This window comes from Scardinius erythrophthalmus, assembly GCF_964197995.2.
Source record: "Scardinius erythrophthalmus genome assembly, chromosome: 24".
In the NCBI taxonomy this organism is placed as follows: Eukaryota; Metazoa; Chordata; class Actinopteri; order Cypriniformes; family Leuciscidae; genus Scardinius; species Scardinius erythrophthalmus.
The window spans coordinates 21,521,535-21,541,350 of record NC_138244.1 but is presented as its reverse complement, the minus strand read 5'-3'; the positions used below and the strand labels follow the sequence as shown (position 1 = coordinate 21,541,350).

Genomic DNA, 19,816 nt, shown 5'->3' with positions numbered 1-19,816 from the left:
CGTAGGATCCTTACTAAAAATGTATGTGCGCCCGAAAGCTAAAAATGTCGTACGCCAAAAAATATTCAGACTTATAAAACCGTACGTACGCCAGAACCTGCGCAAAATTCCCTTTATAAATCCCAGTCAGCGAAATATTGTGCGCACATACATCTCCTCCCCGAAATAACCATATATGGAGCTTACAACGCTTAGTTTTACTATGCATATCATCATCTGCATATCATTTGCATATGCATATTCGTTTTTCTCAATCTTTTCCACTGGCCAAATAGTATTTTTAATTGATTTAAATTTTTTATGGAAACAGATAGGCCTTGTTGTGCATTATTTGCACGGAAATATGTTCTTATACAATCTGCTGTTATCATGATAAGCAATTCTCTCTGTAGTTAAATCATTAAAACACAACAAGCCACAGGAAAAGTGTTCAAAAGCATCGCATCCACTACAAAAATTTATATTTATTGAATATATATTCTTTTCGTAACTTCTCCGTTATGATTTCATGTAATTTAAGTGTTTAACTCCTTTAATGAGAATGGCATATTTAATTGAAATGTTTATATCAGAAGCAAAACATAGTTTAAATGATTCTTTTTATTTATTTAAACTGTTATTGTGAACATGCATTGTATTTATGATTAGGACTCATATGGTGTCACCAAACTGCTCCATCTCCAAAATATTCATACGCATGGGTCAGAGTTTGCGTGCAGGTGCGCAAATTTTCCCATCAAGTTTGTTTTTATAAATCACAACTTATGCGTCGGAAGTGGCGTACGCCTCTTTCAGGGCCTGTTTTGTGCGTACGCAACGGTTATAAATGAGGCCCCAGGGACCTCAGCCATCTGTCAGTGGACCCTGGACTTCCTGACAGATGGTGAGGGTGGGCATCCAAACATCTTGGCATAGACCATTCACATCAACAGCTTGGTCAGGAATGCACAGCAATGACTATACTATCATAACTAAGTTCAAGATGCCACCCCAGGAGATCCTTTCCAGAAGGACTTGAGAAAACAATCACACAAGTCTTCAATAGCAGAGAGTGCTACAATCAGATAATTGACTCAATGCTGCAGTCAGCAAAAAACTACAAAGAGGAACAAGTGGGTACTACCCTCATGTCACCCAGATGTTTATTGAAGATTTGTGAGGATTCCTACCAAGGGCTTACATGGTTAACAATGCCAAACCAATAGGCCTTTTTTGCAGATAGGTTGCAAGAAAAATTAATTGTACCAGATGAGCATGTGATATAAACACTGCTAAACCATATTTTAGTGTATTAGTGTTTAATCTAATCTTACCTTCTACTTCCTCTTCAGTTTTTATAGCCTCTCTGGAGTACATGGCTCGCCTCAAGTTTTTTCTTTCCAGCACCGTCATATTCTCATCTACTGTCTCCTGGAACACAACAGAAACATAATGCCTAAACAAATATGGAGAACAGGGTATTCTGTTTAGCATATTTGGCTAGCCTAAATCAAAAAAAGTTCATTTTATTCTTTTCAAATTAATTCCCAGAGTATTTGGGTCACTTAAAAAGGACATTGGATAACAGTGACCTGTTCTCATCCTCATGCAAATGTTGACAGATCTAAGTCTATATGGAAGGGGTCATCTGAGAATATCTCCTGATAGTTTGGACCAAATACCGTAAGATATATCATGTGGAAGAAGAACCGGAAGGGGCCCAACACAGTTCCTTTAGGTACTTCATTGCTGTTTGATCATTAACACACAGTTGTGTAGATCAAATGTATTTTTGGACACGTAAAAACATTTTAGATAGTTATTTGACAGTTGTGTTGGCCACTAGATGGCATATAAACACTTGTTCAGAGACTTGGGTTTATAACAGTCACTTTTTTGTCTAAGTCTAAGTCCCACTTAGTGTATCCACCGTGTCCTGTCTTCTTGATTGCCAAGCCGTTTTTTTTAGTATAAACCTAGAGATTGGTTTTCAATTCAAACAAATGTCAACAAAAAGGTCAAGTGAGTATTTGGCTTCACAAAGCTAAATAAAAGCACTTGCCCTTTAAATCGCTTCTTCTAGTATCTCATTATTTTTTTGCAGACTACCTTCTCAAATTCTTTGTCTTGTCTGTGCATCAGACTCTTCCACTGCTCAAAGAGCTCAGGCTGAGAGTTTTGGATGTCCTTCAACGTTCCTTCTGCTTGTATGCTGCCGTCTTTCATCGCAATTATCTACAAATAAACAACAAACATTCAATTATTACTTCATTCTCCTGACAAGCCCCTGACACCACATAAAAAAGAAGGTTTACGTTTTTAATGGCCCATGAGAAGTAAAGCCAATATTTAAAGGCAAGCCTGTCCCTTTCTATCTGTCAGCTATGTCTAAATAACAGGGAGGTTAAAAACTCTTGACTGCTGGTGGTTTATTGAGTGCCAGGAGGAGGAACACTTTAACAAAGCAATTCATCACCCAGGGCCAGGGTCAGAGAGACAAGGGGCCTCATTAATTTCTAATAAAAACAAGGTTTAGGATGACATCAAATTGGCTTGAGAACTGTAAAAATGTCATGAGTTTCATGAAAATGCACAGTGCCTGTAAGCTTTCTCTGGTTAGGTATGTATTCTCTTAAGTCTCAATATCCAAAATGTACCTTCTAAAGTAAATTCATCATGTATTAAGCGTATTTTGCTGTAGTGCGGCAGATTAGTAAAAAAATCGTTCACTTTGGTATAGAAGCATGAAATTTGGCACAGATACTCTCTAAGGGCCACTATTTTGGAAAAAGGCATTGGCCACTCAAAAATTCAATATTGCTATTCAATGCTTATTATATCAATTATTCAAACAGTGATCCAAGCATAAAATTGTATACAAATATACTCTCTAAAGGACATGTTAATAGAAAAAGATGCTTGTCCCTCAAAAATTCAAGATGGCCACCATTTTTAAAGATGGCCACCGTTCCTGTCGAATATTAAGGCGAGACACAGCAGGCAAAAACATTGTTTTTTTTTTTTTTACTGTTTCATTTTAAAATTTTTGAATATTTGTCTTCAATAACATGTCTTCTTTCAGACTGTGGTGAAAAAAAGTCCGAAATACACGTTTAGGTCTTTATTTTACTACACTGTCTGTTTGCGTCTGTAGATTTCGCGTAAATTCAACAAAAGTTGTCGTTGTAAATCCGCCGATCCGCGATCTCTGTCTGCTCTCTGTCATCACAGGCACCGCTGGAAAGCTCTCTCTTCACTGTACAATGCTGTCGGATCCAAATATGGTCATTTCCTTTTTATCAGCAACCAATCGTGAAAGTAAAAGGGCTGAATGCGCAATCTCATTGGTTGATGATAAATCTTTAAAGCCCGTTTTCTCAAAATGACCTTTCTCTCATACTCCAAGTCTGAAATCTCCACTTCAGTAGCACCTATATACACCAATCTTTCCAGTCTTGTACCTAGTTATATTATGAAGACATGTACAGAGGGATCTGTAAATATATTATTCCTAGCCTGATTTATATAACATTTTATTCCAAAAAACATGGCGAAAATCATTTTTTTAAGGCTATTATATTATGATTTACAGGATAACAAAAGCAGATATCCATAAATGCCTCTGTAATTTTTTCCCCATCTAATATGTGAACACAATGAACATTTTTTTCTTTAATCTGGCTTTATCCAATACTCAGATTTCGTTTTTTTAAATATATTAGCGCATATTTAATTAGATATTGCCTAATTTGCATATTTAAACATTACATTACAGAAAACTTTTAATACATTTTTTTTCTCATCTTAATGTAGGTAATCAACTGGGAAAGTTTCATGGTGATATCTGCTAGTTATAATTCTTACCCTATTCACCTGTAGTGTCTCGCCTTAATTATTTAAATTGTTCAAATGGTGATGCAAGCATAAAATTAGGCAGAAATACTCTTCAAGGAACACTCTTTTGGAAAAAGGTATGTGCCACTCAAAAATTCAGGATGGCCACCATTTTCAAGATGGCCACCATTTCTGTCAAATAGTCATAATGTCTGCTTTGTCTGCCTCCTCTTCTTTGACCTGTCCAGCTAAGTTAAACTTGCCAGGGATATAAAATCCCTGCCGGCATAGCTCTCAGGTTCATTGAAGTTCATACACAAGCCTCTCCACCACGGCAAGGTGTAATCCACAGAGAGGAAGGGCCACTGTTAGAAAAAAGGATACGCTGCCGGTACAGGTTGCACATACAGTGGGCATGTAGAGGTCTGTAATTTTTATCATAGGTACACTTCAACTGTGAGAGACGGAAATCCAGAAAATCACATTGTATGATTTTTAAATAATTCATTTGCATTTTATTGCATGACATGAGTATTTGATCACCTACCAACCAGTAAGAATTCTGGCTCTCTCACACCTGTTAGTTTTTCTTTAAGAAGCCCTCCTGTTCTCCACTCATTACCTGTATTAACTACACCTGTTTGAAATCGTTACCTGTATAAAAGACACATGTCCACACACTCAATCAAACAGACTCCTCTCCACAATGGCCTAGACCAGAGAGCTGTGTAAGGACATCAGGGATAAAATTGTAGACCTGCTCAAGGCTGGGATGGGCTACAGGACAATAGGCAAGCAGCTTGGTGAGAAGGCAACAACTGTTGGCGCAATTATTAGAAAATGGAAGAAGTTCAAGATGACGGTCAATCTCCCTCGATCTGGGGCACTATGCAAGATCTCACCTTGTGGGGCATCAATGATAATGAGGAAGGTGAGGGATCAGCCCATAACTACACGGCAGAACCTGGTCAATGACCTGAAGAGAGCTGGGACGACAGTCTCAAAGAAATCCATTAGTAACAAACTACGCCGTCACGGATTAAAATCCTGCAGCGCACGCAAGGTCTACCTGCTCAAGCCAGCGCATGTACAGGCCCGTCTGAAGTTTGCCAATGACCATCTGAATGATCCAGAGGAGGAATGGGAGAAGGTCATGTGGTCTGATGAGACAAAAATAGAGCTTTTTGGTCTAAACTCCACTCACCGTGTTTGGAGGAAGAAGAAGGATGAGTACAACCCCAAGAACACCATCCCAACCGTGAAGCATGGAGGTGGAAACATCATTCTTTGGGGATGCTTTTCTGCAAAGGGGACAGGACGACTGCACCGTATTGAGTGGAGGATGGATGGGGCCATGTATTGCGAGATCCTGGCCAACAACCTCCTTTCCTCAGTTAGAGCATTGAAGATGGGTCGAAGCTGGGTCTTCCAGCATGACAACGACCCGAAACACACAGCCAGGGCAACTAAGGACTGGCGTAAGAAGCATCTCAAGGTCCTGGAGTGGCCTAGCCAGTCTCCAGACCTGAACCCAATAGAAAATCTTTGGAGGGAGCTGAAAGTCCTTATTGCCCAGCGACAGCCCCGAAACCTGAGGGATCTGGAGAAGGTCTGTATGAAAGAGTGGGCCAAAATCCCTGCTGCAGTGTGTGCAAACCTGGTCAAGAACTACAGGAAACATATGATCTCTGTAATTGCAAACAAAGGTTTCTGTACCAAATATTAAGTTCTGCTTTTCTGATGTATTAAATACTTATGTCTTGCAATAAAATGCAAATTAATTATTTAAAAATCATACAATGTGATTTTCTGGATTTCTGTTTTAGATTCCGTCACTCACAGTTGAAGAGTACCTATGATAAAAATTACAGATTTCTACATGCTTTGTAAGTGGGAAAACCTGCAAAATCAGCAGTGTATCAAATACTTGTTCTCCCCACTGTATCTGCGAGACGGAAGGCGGAAGGACCATCAGAATTGAGACTGGTTTCAACAATATAGGTGACCAGTTCAGAAAGAGCCATAAGAAAGATGGCTGGTTTAATCGTTTCACTCTGTGACTCTTTCTCAAGCCTTCTGAGGTGGAGTTTCTCTCTGTTGTAAAGATGAATGAGACACAAATGATGGAATGGTGCAATGGCATCAGCACCACTTAGTTGAGACAATAATTTAGCATCATTCAGTGTTTGTGAACATTCATGTAGTCTGTCATTCATCTGCAGTGTCATTACCTGACGTAGGTCAGATTCAGGAGATATGCTATCACAAAAAAAGCAAACCTGATCATCTAGACTTTTCTGCATCATGGTTCTGCGATGCTTTGTTTGGCCTTCATCTGTCTCACTACATTGAGCATCGGATTGTTGCTTCTGGGCACGAAGTAACTTTGTGTTGTTGAACTGAAGTCGACAATTGTAGTGATACTTTGCTTGGTTCCTTCTCAAAGTAGCTTCTATACCACCACCTTCATCCAATCAATGGTCAATTGGCATTTTGTTCATCTTGTGAAAGAGTGGAATGTTGGTGGCAATCATTTTATAGCCATCATGTTGAGAAACATGATGGGTAGGTGGTGATTGGAGGGGTTCCTTTGTGTCTGTCTGACAAAGACAACATTTCATCCAATCAGTTGGCCTCTTGGCTGACATGGGATTTTCATTTGCCATTTTGGAGGTTTGTTGTCTGATTAAGGCCGAGGGGTTATCCTTTTACCACCTCAATCATAGACATAGTACACATTCAGGTATGGGATACAACTAGGTACGGGTCACCTACACCTAGCCGGATCATTCATCCAGTGCCATTTAAGTCCCGTGTGATCTGTACACCTTCCAGGTAAGCATACATGAACAAGTCATGTATTGCACCGCTTACCCTTGGCTCGGCTCTCCCGCGCTGGCACAACCTGTCAATTCAGATGCGGCTATCTAAATACATCTATTACTAGCTAATTGATGAGGGGCTGTTAGACAGCATTTGGGACACTAAACTTAGCTATACTATTACTACTAGTCAAGAACTACAGTGAAAGTAAAACTAGATCAGCTGACACTGAATCCCATGCTGAGTTCCACAGCAGTGAAGTCACCAGTGTGCCCTGGTTGTGTAATGACGTTCACTCTATTAAACAAAACCTTCCTTAACACATTGAATTGAAAATGGTCGCCATCTTGAATTTTTGAGTGGCACACATCTTTTTCCATGATAATGTTCCTTTAAGAATATTTGTACCAAATTTCATGATAGCATCACCATTTGAAAAAAAAAATTTAAGGATTCAAGAAAAAGCGGCTATCTTGAAAAATGGTTGCCATCTTGAATTTTTGAGGGACAAGCACCGTTTTCCAAAAAAAAAAAAAAAACATTCTGAAGAGAGTATTTTCACAAAATGTTATGCCTACATCACTGTTTGAACGATTGACACAATGAGCATTTGACAGAAATATTTTTACCATCTTGAAAAAAATGGCCACCATATTGAATTTTTGGATGGCCAACGCCTTTTTCCCAAAGAGTGACCCTTAGAGAGTATCTGTGCCAAATGTCATGCTTTTATACCAATTTGAACAATTCTCTTGAAATATGCCATTAATCTGCTGCACTACTGGAAACTAAAGCAAAACAATGGAAATGAATAGGGCCCATTTGTAATCATTAAAATACCCACTGTTTCGAAAGTATGATCACAAGATTTTATTTTAAATCCTCCAAAAATTAAGCCATTTTTTGTGGTAATCAACATTATGCCACAAATGTCCATTTAGCTAAACTTGTACCGAACCTGCAATTTTCCTTTTAAAAAAAAAATGTTTTCAGTTAAATAAATCATTGCAAAAGTCAAGAACAGTGCTTTCATTCTAAAAAAATGCATTAATTGAATCATGTTCCTTTCAATAAAAAGATGTAGTACGTTTTTAAAATATCTAGCTGCTTTTATTCAAATTAACACTAAAATGTAATGTCCTTTTTTTTAAAGTATTGTTTCCGCCCACTGCTACTGAGCTTACAATGTAGGCATTTGATGCATTGGAAGAAGTATTTCAGAGACTGAGTAGTGCATTTGTGCTTGTGTTGAATCTTATAAGGTATCACCTCCCCCCCCCCCCATTTTGATATTGTTTGTTGAAAAACAATATCAGGATAGGTAAAAGAAGATAATTATTTGCTTATTCTAAACCTGGAGTGACCTTATTTTGATTGAATGGCTTTGGTTTGGTCAGCAGTTTGATTCTACAAACAGTGGCCAAATGGGGATTTAATTAGATTTTTTTTTTCTGCAGACCAGATGGTCTATTTTGCTCAATTCGATGTATAATGAATTGTTCCAGTAGGATTTGCAGTTGAAAACGTGACAGAAACTAATTAATTAATCAATCCTTTACAACAGACTCTTGCATTGGACAATAAATAAAATACGTTACGAGGTTCCTCTGAAATAATTTCTATAGGTTCAGCGGGTAGACGACAGATGATGAATGAAGGTGAATAATTCATAAGTATAACTCAAGCTTTGTGAGATTTGACTTTTAAATTAGGCTTCGACATCTCAGAGCTCACCCATTCAATAATGTCTTTGCATTTTCACTCTTCTTTTTCCAAATTAACAGAGACGAGTCAGAGGTTCAGGTCTGCTGTTCAGCCTAAGAGCATTTATAAACCAGATCTACCAATCAAAATTATGACCAACTGTTTAATAGGGGAAGAAGTCTGTTTAAGTGCATTTGCATATGAAGTACCCAGTCTGCGTGAGGGAGATACTGCAGTTTGTGTGTCACGAGCACCACCGTTCTCTTCTCCTCTCTCAGTAGTTTAAGAATACCCTCCTGCATCAGATGATCACTCAGGTGAATATCCAGGGCTGAGAAAGGATCATCCTATGATTAAACAACAACAAAAAAAAAAAATGAATTGAAGTCTCACTTCTTACTTTTTGTGTGTAGATGGTTCTGAACTTACCAAAAACACCACATTGGTGGTTTGATAAAGAGCTCGAGCCACACTGATTCGCTGCCTCTGGCCTCCAGACAGAATAATACCCTGGAAAGAAGAACGAATAGGATGAGGAAAGTTAACAGCAAGGCTGTTAAGTACTGATTAAAATCCTCAAAAAGTCGGAGGAAGGTAGTAGAAGTTGTTAAGGTAACCGTTACACAAGCAAATGTCATGTGGATCGATCATGTTGACTTGGCCGACACTCTTTAAATGAGGCTTTTAGTTACAACCTGAAAGCCATTTACAACATCAAGCTGCCTTAAATGTGACCTGAGCTAAAAACCTGAATGAGCGAGAGTAAATAACGAGGCAGCGGTCTTTTAACGGCTACCTAGCTACTAAATCACGAGAATGTCTCAAACAAAATATGTAGGCTTATTAGTGAAATTCAATATGACACATCATAACTGAAACTCAACCATATGCAGTTCATTCCAGATGGCTGGTAACGAAATGCGTCACAAGATTCACATAGGCGACACACTGACCCGCTCTCCGATCTCTGTCTGGTCCCCCTGAGGCAGGATGTCAATGTCCGGCTGGAGAGAACATGCTTCAATTACTGCCTTATACCTGGACACAACAAAAGATGAGACAGAAGCACAGCTGTCTAGACACTTAACACTACGTGGTAATCTATCTTTATTACTTTTTTTAAATATTGATGTTGAAATAAAATTTGTCATTAATAATAAATTACTGATTCTCTGCATGGACTCTGTCATTGATATAATAGTGCTTAAAGCATTTGCACTGATATTAAAATTACAGACAAATGATAAAAAAGCCACCTAAGTATGCCATTTGGGACTGGGCCATAGACCAAAAATGCAAATTTCCCTCCAAATTTCCCTCGGGTCATTTATTGAAATCTCGGTGTCCGAACAATGCGCAAGTTTTTAATAAATTGCCTGCCCACAATGTGAAAATTTACATGACACAATCACAAGCAGTCAGAACATTTGTAATGTTTAGTATATAGGAATACTAAATGGGACAGTTGACCAATGAGATTTCTTTGTGGGTGGGGCTACCCAACAGAAAACAAGTGAGCAGCAAAATATCTGGTCTCTCGTTGTGATCGCAGTTAGCTAAGAGAAAACTTAGAATAAGATGATAATAGTGTAAAATTTTATAGTACATAGAGATTAGCCAATCATAACAGAGATCCTTTACATATAAAAGTCAAGCATGAAATAAAAAAAAACACTTTTCTAAATGCATGTTACTGATTCTGAGTAAAAGATTCAACTTTTTTTTATTAAAATGTCATAACAGGATCTTCTGGTCAAACATCAGAATTCTCTCTGGTGACGTATGCCAATCATTTAGCCTTCTTTAACCCATAACTTTCTTACAATAGACTGCAAAGTCACATTAAGATCTGCTACCATTTTCAATGCAACACTCATCTCAAAATCCAATCGTCACAATACAAAAGAAAAGTCGCTACCTCCATTTCTACAAGACGTCAAGAATGCCTGTCCACAGTAATGTGAAACTGTACACAACACAATGACAACCAATCAGTTAATTTGTGATGTTTGATGGGCTGTTTACACAACACCGTTTCCAACACAAAAAAAAGTACAACTTTCTATGCGTTTTGGCCGTTCGTTTACACGACAACGGCGTTTTGGGTGCCTGAAAACGCGAACTTTTGAAAACGGGTTTCAAAGTGCAAGTTTTTAAAAACGGTCTCTGAGTAAACAATAAAAACGTGATTCTCTGAAGACGATGACGTCATATTACGTGTTCAGTCTATAGTGTTTCATCGCCATCTAATGGCCTGGCAGCAGAATACAAGGTTTTTAGTCGTTTTTGCTGATCCGTTTAAATAGGTATAATTTTGACAATCTGTACGAGGAAAACTCAAAGGAAAAACGTCTCAGCTTTAAGCATATCATTGTCGTGTAAACGTACCCTAATTTACAGCAGTATTATATGGCACTGTCGACTAATTAGATTTCTTTGCGGGCGGAGCTACCCAATAGACTGGCCAAATATCCTTTAGCCGTGATCGCAGTTACTTAGGACAAAACTTACAATAAAATGATAATAGTGTAAAATACTCGGATACGCAGAGATTAGCTTATCATAACAGAGATAATTTACATATCAACGTATTAAAGATACTGTGATACTATAAAAATACTGTATTTTTAATGGGATGCTGTTTAATCGGGAAACCTTTTCCCCATGCAGTTTTCACATTGTGTTTAATTTGTCATGCAAATTTGTGCATTGACCAACAGAATGCTGCTTATATGTGAACGGTGCTTCATACACCACTACATTATCAACAGTTTACTTTTTCGCTAGACAATTTCATTGTAATTTTGCTAATGGGACTGCACCTCAACAATATAAGCAGACTGTAAACATAGATTGTGTCCTCGTGTACTTTGAGTACACACACCTCAGCCAGCTGTTGAGGCTCCAGGGAAGGTGAATATACAACAGAGATCATGAGAAGCGTCGACTTACAGAGAAACACTTACACATGGCTACGTCTGTCTCATGACTGTTAATATTTATACAAAAATTTAAAGAGGCGAGAATGATTGCATGTCAGATGGAGAAAGAGGACGCATTTCTATTGACAAATGGACACTGGGGAATATAAACGAGACAAAAAAAGGATGGTAAACACTTGACTTTTGTACATCACCATGGCGACAGGGTGCTAGACACGGGTTAATGGGTACGGAAGGCACATTTGGCACAAATGTTGTACCCAGTCGGCATATGGTGGCGTTTTTGTAATATTATTGTGTGGGCAGAAAGTACATGAAGTTCATTTACCTTTGCTTTATTAGAGGCATCTCAAAAGTGATGTTCTCCGCTAGTGTGGTGTTTAGGAGCCAGGGCTTCTGGGAAGCGTATGCCACAGCACCTCTTTTCCTGTCAGAGGGGTTGCCATAACATCAGTGATCTCCTTCACAACACCAATGTTGCTCTTAAATATAAAAGAAAGGCTTGTTCAAGCTTTTTTTTTTTTTTTTTTTTTTTTATCTACACTAAGAATTATAATTTAAAGGTCACCAAAAAAATTATAATTCTGTCATAATTTACCTCATGTTGTTCCAAACCCAAATGCTGTTGTTTATAAACCCATGGCATGAACTCTAGATCTCAAGTCAAGCTCAACCTGCACTATAGGCACCTTATTTTTCTACTTTATCTACTTACACAAAGCTTAAATATGGCACAAAAGTAGAAACTTTTATGGGATTTATGTTTTTCCCCCCTTATTGCTGGTCACTATGAACTGTTGTTTGGTGTGGTGAGTATTAGGTTATTTTAGTTTTATTTAAATACTATTAAAGTATGTTATATTTAGTGTCAGTATTTATTACTATTTTGAATTAGCTTTTACTTTTATAGTTTTAGTTTTCATTTTAGATTTATTTTAAATTTTAGTTTTCATTTTAGATTTATTTTAAGTTTTAGAAATTTTGTCATGTACTTTTGTGATTTTTATATATATTTATAGCTTTAATTTATTTTTATTTCAGTTTTAGTTTTTGTTAATAACAATAAAATACTGTAAAATTTGGCTTGTTAGTGCAAAATGTGTTCCAAAAAATAATAACATATTAAATGCAGGGCCCCGCACATGGCAAGCGGACATTGCCACAAATTAATTCATTCTCTCGTTTTAGTTGAATTATGGCCACTTATTAAGAATTCTTTTCCACGACTTATTAATCTGTTCAATTTAGTAAATCGTGGCCACGTTGTACTAGTTTGTTCCCTTGTTTTGATTAAACTAAAATATGGGAACGAATTATTACAATGTGGCCACAAATTGTAAAACGAGAGAACTAATTAACTCTGAATTTTGCGTTTCTATCTCAACACTATCAACGTCGAAATTAACTGCAGAAGTCAGGTCGTACAAGTAAGAGCTTAAAAAAGTTGTTTATGTTCTTAATAATTGTAATGTTACGTGCTTTGAGACATGAGGTAATTTAACGTAAGCGATAACGTTAACGTGCGTTAATTGTGTGCGTTTGAAGGAGGCGTGGCTTTGTAGACACTCTGAAGGGAGGGTGGGATCTTATGCTTTCAATGCTAGCTTGCTATTGCTAGCCTCTCAGAAATTGCCTACCCTACCTTTAAAATGAGGGATAGAATTAGTGAAACGGGCTGACTAATTAGGAAGTCAAACTGTTAATTAGTGGCCATGATATACATTTTTTTCTTACATGTCAGTATATAAGTTTGGAACGACATGAGTTAAAATGATAATTTGTGAACGGTTTCTTTAAAATGTACTGTGTGCTCTAACAAACAGTTAGATGTCAGTATCCATGGCCTAAGGTAAAACATTAACCTTTCTGATTGCTTCGTTTTTTGATATGTTCACAGAAAAATTATATATGAAGTTTATAGTCTCAATTGGCATATAGAGTGTGTGTGTGTGTGTGTGTGTGTGTGTGTGTGTACACAGGTTTATATTAAATTGTGGGGACCAAATGTCTCCACAAAGATAGTAAAACCTGAAATAACCTACATAAGGTAAATGTATTAATTAATACACTACTTTTTATGTAAAAAAACAGACCGTTTTCTGTAATGGGTAGATTTATGGTTAGGGAATAGAATAGTCCCCACCAACACAGTGAAACCGAGTGTGTGTGTGCTTGTTTACACACCTGATATCCTCCTCTGCAGCTGCATCTGTTGGGCTAAAAAAACACAAATACATAAATACCACTTTAAGAGACTCCCCTGATAGTTGGGCCATCTATAGCAGTTCCGTGACCGTGGAGAGCGAAGGTTTGTTTCTCACTGGATTTGTCATCTAAAAAGGTTAAAGAAAAAATTTAGCCGGGTTGCCCCCTCACAAAAATGGGGGAAAATTTTGTGAGAGCGCTATATCATACTTTTTAATGGTTTTAAAAACATGGGTTTAATCAGACGATTTGGAATAATTAACATTTAAAGAGCCAAAAATTGGCGGCCATCTTGAATTTGAAGGTCAAAAATAGGTCAAATCAACAAATCTACATCATTTATGAATTTCTTGACCCAAATAGTCTCAGTAACCATGTATTATGCAGCACTGTGGGTAAAACCATTAAAAAGTTAATCTGGATATAGGGCTCTCACAAAATTTCCCCACATTTTTGTGAGGGACACCCCGGCTAATTTTTTTCTTTAACCTTTATAGATGACAAATCCAGCAAAAAAAACAAACCTTCGCTCTCCATGGTCATGGAACTGCTGTAGATGACCCAACTATAAAGCATCATAAAAAGACATTTACGCACACAATCATTGCCGAGCAGATCACAGTGACCTCTGCCGTACATCTCTCTCAGCACCCCCGGGCTTCACATTAGACATGAAGCACTGCTGCTGATGCCATGTAATAGGAGGCTGAAGAAGTGCAGTGTAATCATGTATGGGGGAATCGCAATGCAGTGCAGCTGACCCAATGAACGTTTATATAGGGATGAGTACAGGGAGAAAGACTCTTAATGGATTTGTCTATTGAGCATTTGGGATTGTAATGTCATGTTGTCCTTGAGAACATGTAGAAAGCAGAAAAAGACCAAGTTTTATAGGAGTATTTATATGGAGAGTTGCATAATTATATCTAAAAACGATTCAAACAAATTGATCAGCAAAATCAACTTCAACAGTCTTGCCAAAAGTTGTAATTTTTACACAAAACTGAATACAAAATAAAGTTCTGACAAGAAAACCAACCAAGCAGCATTTCAATGTTTATTTACTGGTGGACCAACATCATGAATATACGGAGCCCCTAAAGGGACATGGTGGTGGGGTGAAAAAAATTAGATTTTTTTGCGTTCTCTCGCAAATGTTTTGTGTTCCCTCGAGAAACTTTGCGTTCACTCGCAAAACTTCTTTAAATACAGTTTAAAATGCTGCCTATTGCATAATGCATACTGTTTCACATACATTTTGCTAGTATACATAATTTTAGTATTCCATTCCAAACATTACCATTTTCTATTTGAGCTGTGGCAAGAATGGATTGTAATTGGTTGTCAAGCTTTATTGGAAAAACTGGCCATAAAGACGGCTTGTAGTTAGGAAATAGCACTTTTTTTTTTTAAATAAACCATGTGGCGTTTTTTGAAGTATCAAAATTTCTTTTTCATTTCAGTGAATTAAATGAAATAACAGATGTCTCATGTCCGGTAATAATACACCTTGGCTTTGTAATGTATGACATACTGAGTGCTGCCAACAGTAATAAGAGACGTCTATTCTTGGCTTGCCATACCAGCTCAATTGCCAAGAAAAGGACAGACACCTACACACTCTCACACACCCACATTCACACACTGTGACAGCGCGTGTTGTTTTATTGATGACCAGGGGGACGCTAGCACATTTTATCACCAGCACCAACTGTCGACTTTAAAGGAAAATGCTTTTTAATAGCTATTCCCTACAGAGTTTGCATATTTAACAGACAAACCAAATGAGTTCGCCCATTACAGTAGATAAGAGAACCATTAAAACTACAGCTGTCTCTGTTAGAGCCATGGCTTAGTGGTAAGTGTAAATGCTAACATAAAAGTGTAAAAGCTAACATGTAGTGCACATACAAGCTACACATATCCAGCAGGTGTCATTTCCCAATCTGGTTTTCTCATCATTTTCTGTCCTTGCTCCGCTTGCCATATGAAAATTGGCCAAAACAACAACCGTCTTAAAACCTAGTGAGCAGCCTGACTAGACTGACATATATTAATAGCTTGAGGTTTTGATACACAGCTATCGACTTGTTAGATTAGCTAAAATGCTAACATTAGAATGAACTGAGCATTCATAGAAGGGGACATAATTATGGAAAAAATACAAGATGGAGGTACAAATTTCAATGCTTTCGCATTTTTTCACGTTCCCCAAGAAACTTTCGCTGGCAAAAATGTGTTCACGCAAAAGGTTTGCACCCCCCCAAAGATTCTTGCATTCATTTGCAAATCTTTTGCTTTGTTTTGTAAAAGTGCTGCGTTTCCCCAAGAAACATTACTTTTGCTTGCAAAGATGTTATCGCACAAAAGTTTTGCGCTCCCCAAGATTTGTGCATTCACTTGCAAAAATTTTTGTTCTCTCTCAAAAGTTGTGAATTCCCTAAGCAACCTCTCGGTTATGTATGTAATTACATACATAACTCATTACATACATTACTCGGTTATGTATGTAATGTATGGAACGACTGAAAGAGAAATATGTGTTCTCTTGCAAAATATTTGCATTCCCCGAGAAACTTTACATTCATTTGCAAAACTTTTGCTTTGTTTTGTAAAAGTGCTGCATTCCCCCAAAAAACATTGATTTCGCTCGCAAATGCACTGAAATATAGTTCTTCCTCCCACCTTATATTTTTTTCATCATCAGTTTTGCATTAACTCACAAACAAAACGTTTCTTTGCAAAAAAATTAAAGAAAGAGTGCAATGTTTCTCAAGCAGCACAAAAGTTTTGCGAGCAAAAGCATTGAAATAAAATATTTCCCAACACCATGTCCCTTTAGGAGCTCCGTAAATTTCAGCTGCACATGCAGACAATAATTTTCAGTCATTTTTATATACGCAGCAAGGCAGTATTCCTAACTTATCTGGAACGTCATAAGTGAATAATTCAAAATATTCAAGAATATGCACAAACTACATACATAACACACAAATACTTGATATCTATTTTAATAAGGACTATGTTCATCTTTTTATGCTTTCTATGCAATGCTTTCTACACTTTATCAATGCATTCTGGTATTGCCATGAAGAATAAGTCTAAGATTTTAGCCAAAATAATGCCACATAATTTGCGGCATACCATTTCAAACAAGCTTTGCATCAAAAACTACAGTAATAAATGTACAGCTACAATAATGGCAGATATATTATAATACATTATGAATCATAAAATTACAAAGACCTCATAAAGTAGCTGAGGGTAACTGAGGAAGTACAGAGAACAGAAGAGCAAAGCCGAGGGATTTTGCCAAGCCAACAAACCACAGAGAAAAGGATCAGCGCTGCACAGCATGACGGGACACATCCACACACCCTCATCGTGTGTACACAATAATTAACGGGCTCTCTGCGGGATGGGATAAATGGTTGTGCTTGTGTTTTGCAGCTTTGTAATAAAACAGAACCTACCTTTCACTTCCATCGCCATCCAGAGTGGGCAGTCTGCAAAATAATACACACAAAATTAATAACTCAAGGAGGAGAAATTAACATGACAAAGATGGTGATGTGAATTGATTGTGATAAAAACTGAAATATAATCACTTAAAAAAAAAAACAGTCAAGGACTGTGAACATGAAATCAGAGCTAAAATTAGTAATAAATTATTTATCTTATTATTTAATTGCTATTTTACATTTCTAAGAGATTCCAGTGAATTATTGCAAGGATTCTGAAAGGCAAGATACAATGGCGTGCAAAATAAAATCCGTAAAGTGCCACTGCTATAGCTCTGCGGCTAAACAAACAACAAACAAAAAAAATGTCCTTGAAAAGTCAACAGTTATATAAATAAGAGCTTTTCTGCTTCCTGAAGGCATCCGCTGCAGTTGTAGCTCTTATGCTTTGTCCTTTCAAAACTGGAAAAAAAGAAAAAGAAAGAAAGAAAATACTAAGGCACATTTAAAGCCATAATATAGAGTACTCTTTAATGTTTTCCCATGTAGGCTTTGTAGTTAATCTAGGACTCAACATGTCAATTTAAGAGGCTGAAGTCTTACTGCAACGTGTTTTGAATATTTTCACCTTCTTTATATATTCTTAGACATTGTTTTAATGCTAATGAATTGTAAACTGTCAATCCACATGATGGACAACTGAAGAATGCAGATGACGTACGCGGGTCCATAAAAGTGTTTTTTTTTTTACACACCATACTGAGATGTAATTAGCCACTGTGTGGCAATATATAATTACTGAAATTTTTTAAATCATGACATAGCATTTGTAGAGGTGCCATTCCTAGACTTCTGGGGCCCTAAGCAAAACTTTCAAGGGGCCCCTGTCAGTGCATTCATAAAACCCCCCAAATGACCCCCAACCCCTTCATCTGTTTTTATTTGTAATTTTTTAAGAGCAGTTTCACTGTCAACTGTCAATATCATAATTTTACAAACTTTAATAATACAGAAAATGATAGTACCTTGAATTATTAATGAAAAAAATCTTATTTTTTAAAAATAATATTTAAATATTGCATTAAATAAACACTGTATGAAAATATAATCATGTTTACGGAAAAAAAAATCTGAAAAAAAAAATAAATTAAAAAGAAATTTGCTTGTTGATTTACTTCTAAAATAATGATCACTACATTGTGTCACAGACTTGTGTAGAACATGTTGACATTTATAGCTGTTTTAAAGTCATTATTTGTGCAGATAACAGTTGTTTGATAAATGATTGAGATAAAAAGAGATGTTGATACTCTCATGGCCTTGTTTATAAGAAACAAGCTTAAACAATACAGAAAATTCTGCAACCGTGTGTTCTTTAGCTGTTAAAAAAACAATTATTAGCGTGTAGAGTAATCTGTCTGTGATCTCTTTAATACAAAGCAAAATAGTTGACTAAAAATAAAAATAAAACCAGTAAATGCTTACAGACAACAACTGTCAGGGATCAAAGACTATTTAGCTTATCTATACTTTCCGTTAAGTCCTATTTCTGATGTTTAGGACATGACATGTTGAGATCAGAAGCTTTGAGAGTCATTTATGTGGACATTTGTGTGATAAACGATTCAGATAAAAGAGAGCTTTTCTTGTCACAGCGCCTGATACTCTCTGATCATCAGCCAAAAGATGTCGAACCCAACATGAACATTAACACGTAAAAACCATTTCCTTTAGACAACAATTAGACAACACCCAGTCAACCCAGTCATTTTACTGTTTGTATAAACATCGGCTTTTCAAGACTCGAAGAGTTGACGACTGTTCAAGGAGATATTTTGTGCCATAAGGCTTTGTAGTCTATCTTTAGAAAACATAAGCTTCACCCTCAGCTAGCCTAGCCATACTGGGCACACATACCATGTAAACCATTTGAATATCGGAGATGATTCTCATGTAGAAGATGTAGAAAAATGCTTGGCCAATGCATTGTGTACTCATTAACAAGCCTCGGTACTCAAGGGGTGCTAGAGTTCCTTTCAAATGTCTTTGCCATTACAATAGATGCCATTATTTAGGTTTAACTCATTTAAAGAGTACTTGTTTGGGTCAAAGGGGCAACCTTTTTACTGACGGACCCCTTTCATTTCACTGACTGCTTCTATCCTATTGATGCATCTATTCTACAGGGTTATTTATATTTCATATTTTAAAGTGGTTCCACGTTGTCTGTCTAATCCCATTGTTATCTTAAGTAGGCCCTTTGATTTGGGCTCAATTACTTGGTTGTTGCCAGGGAGGACTGGCACTTGAACAAACGTCCATCTGTGTTGTGCTTGACCCAGGATGTGTCTCATAAAAGGGTGTGCAAACATCAAAACACAAGCCCCAAATCAACACTGTAATCATGAATAGCCTGTAGGACAGCACAGGCTGAAGAACAGGTGACTCATTTGTGAAAAGGGCTTGATATGGTGGTGGATGGGTGCATCGCAGCCTCTGTTTGACCCAAGGTCAGGTGTGACGCATTTCTGGCGCTCTAATGTTGATGTATTTCTGAAATGGCCTTGTTACCCTTGATCTACTGACATTTGAGGCACTGTAAGATGCAGTAACATATTTTGGCCTTTTTTTTTTCCAAGATCTTTTTGAGGTTATCAGGGATTGTGAAAAGTGAAAAGTGCAGCTTGTGTGTGATTGGCCAATAGCCTCAATGTTTGATACTTAGGGTCATGTGATGCATCTGTATAAACTTTAAGTTCAGAGGTCGGATTCACCAAGGTCTTGAACTGCTTAAAATGTAACAGAAACTATCTTAATAATGTAATTCTTTAAAACTACTCTTTTATAATTTAACTGACTTTTATACTT

General features: G+C 37.1%; 1 protein-coding gene across 1 annotated transcript in view; it reads right to left on the bottom strand.

Annotated features, from left to right (window-relative positions):
* Nucleotides 1-19,816, bottom strand: part of abcc8 (ATP-binding cassette, sub-family C (CFTR/MRP), member 8) — a gene marked incomplete at its 5' end in the record, with an annotated part of 88,005 nt that overhangs the window by 26,316 nt on the left and 41,873 nt on the right. Inside the window, 8 exons of the mRNA XM_081356877.1 lie at nt 1,314-1,410; nt 2,089-2,214; nt 8,550-8,687; nt 8,770-8,850; nt 9,294-9,378; nt 11,611-11,709; nt 13,467-13,499; nt 16,961-16,993. Coding sequence (XP_081213003.1) covers nt 1,314-1,410; nt 2,089-2,214; nt 8,550-8,687; nt 8,770-8,850; nt 9,294-9,378; nt 11,611-11,709; nt 13,467-13,499; nt 16,961-16,993 — 692 coding nt within the window. The remainder of the gene's footprint in view (nt 1-1,313; nt 1,411-2,088; nt 2,215-8,549; nt 8,688-8,769; nt 8,851-9,293; nt 9,379-11,610; nt 11,710-13,466; nt 13,500-16,960; nt 16,994-19,816) is intronic.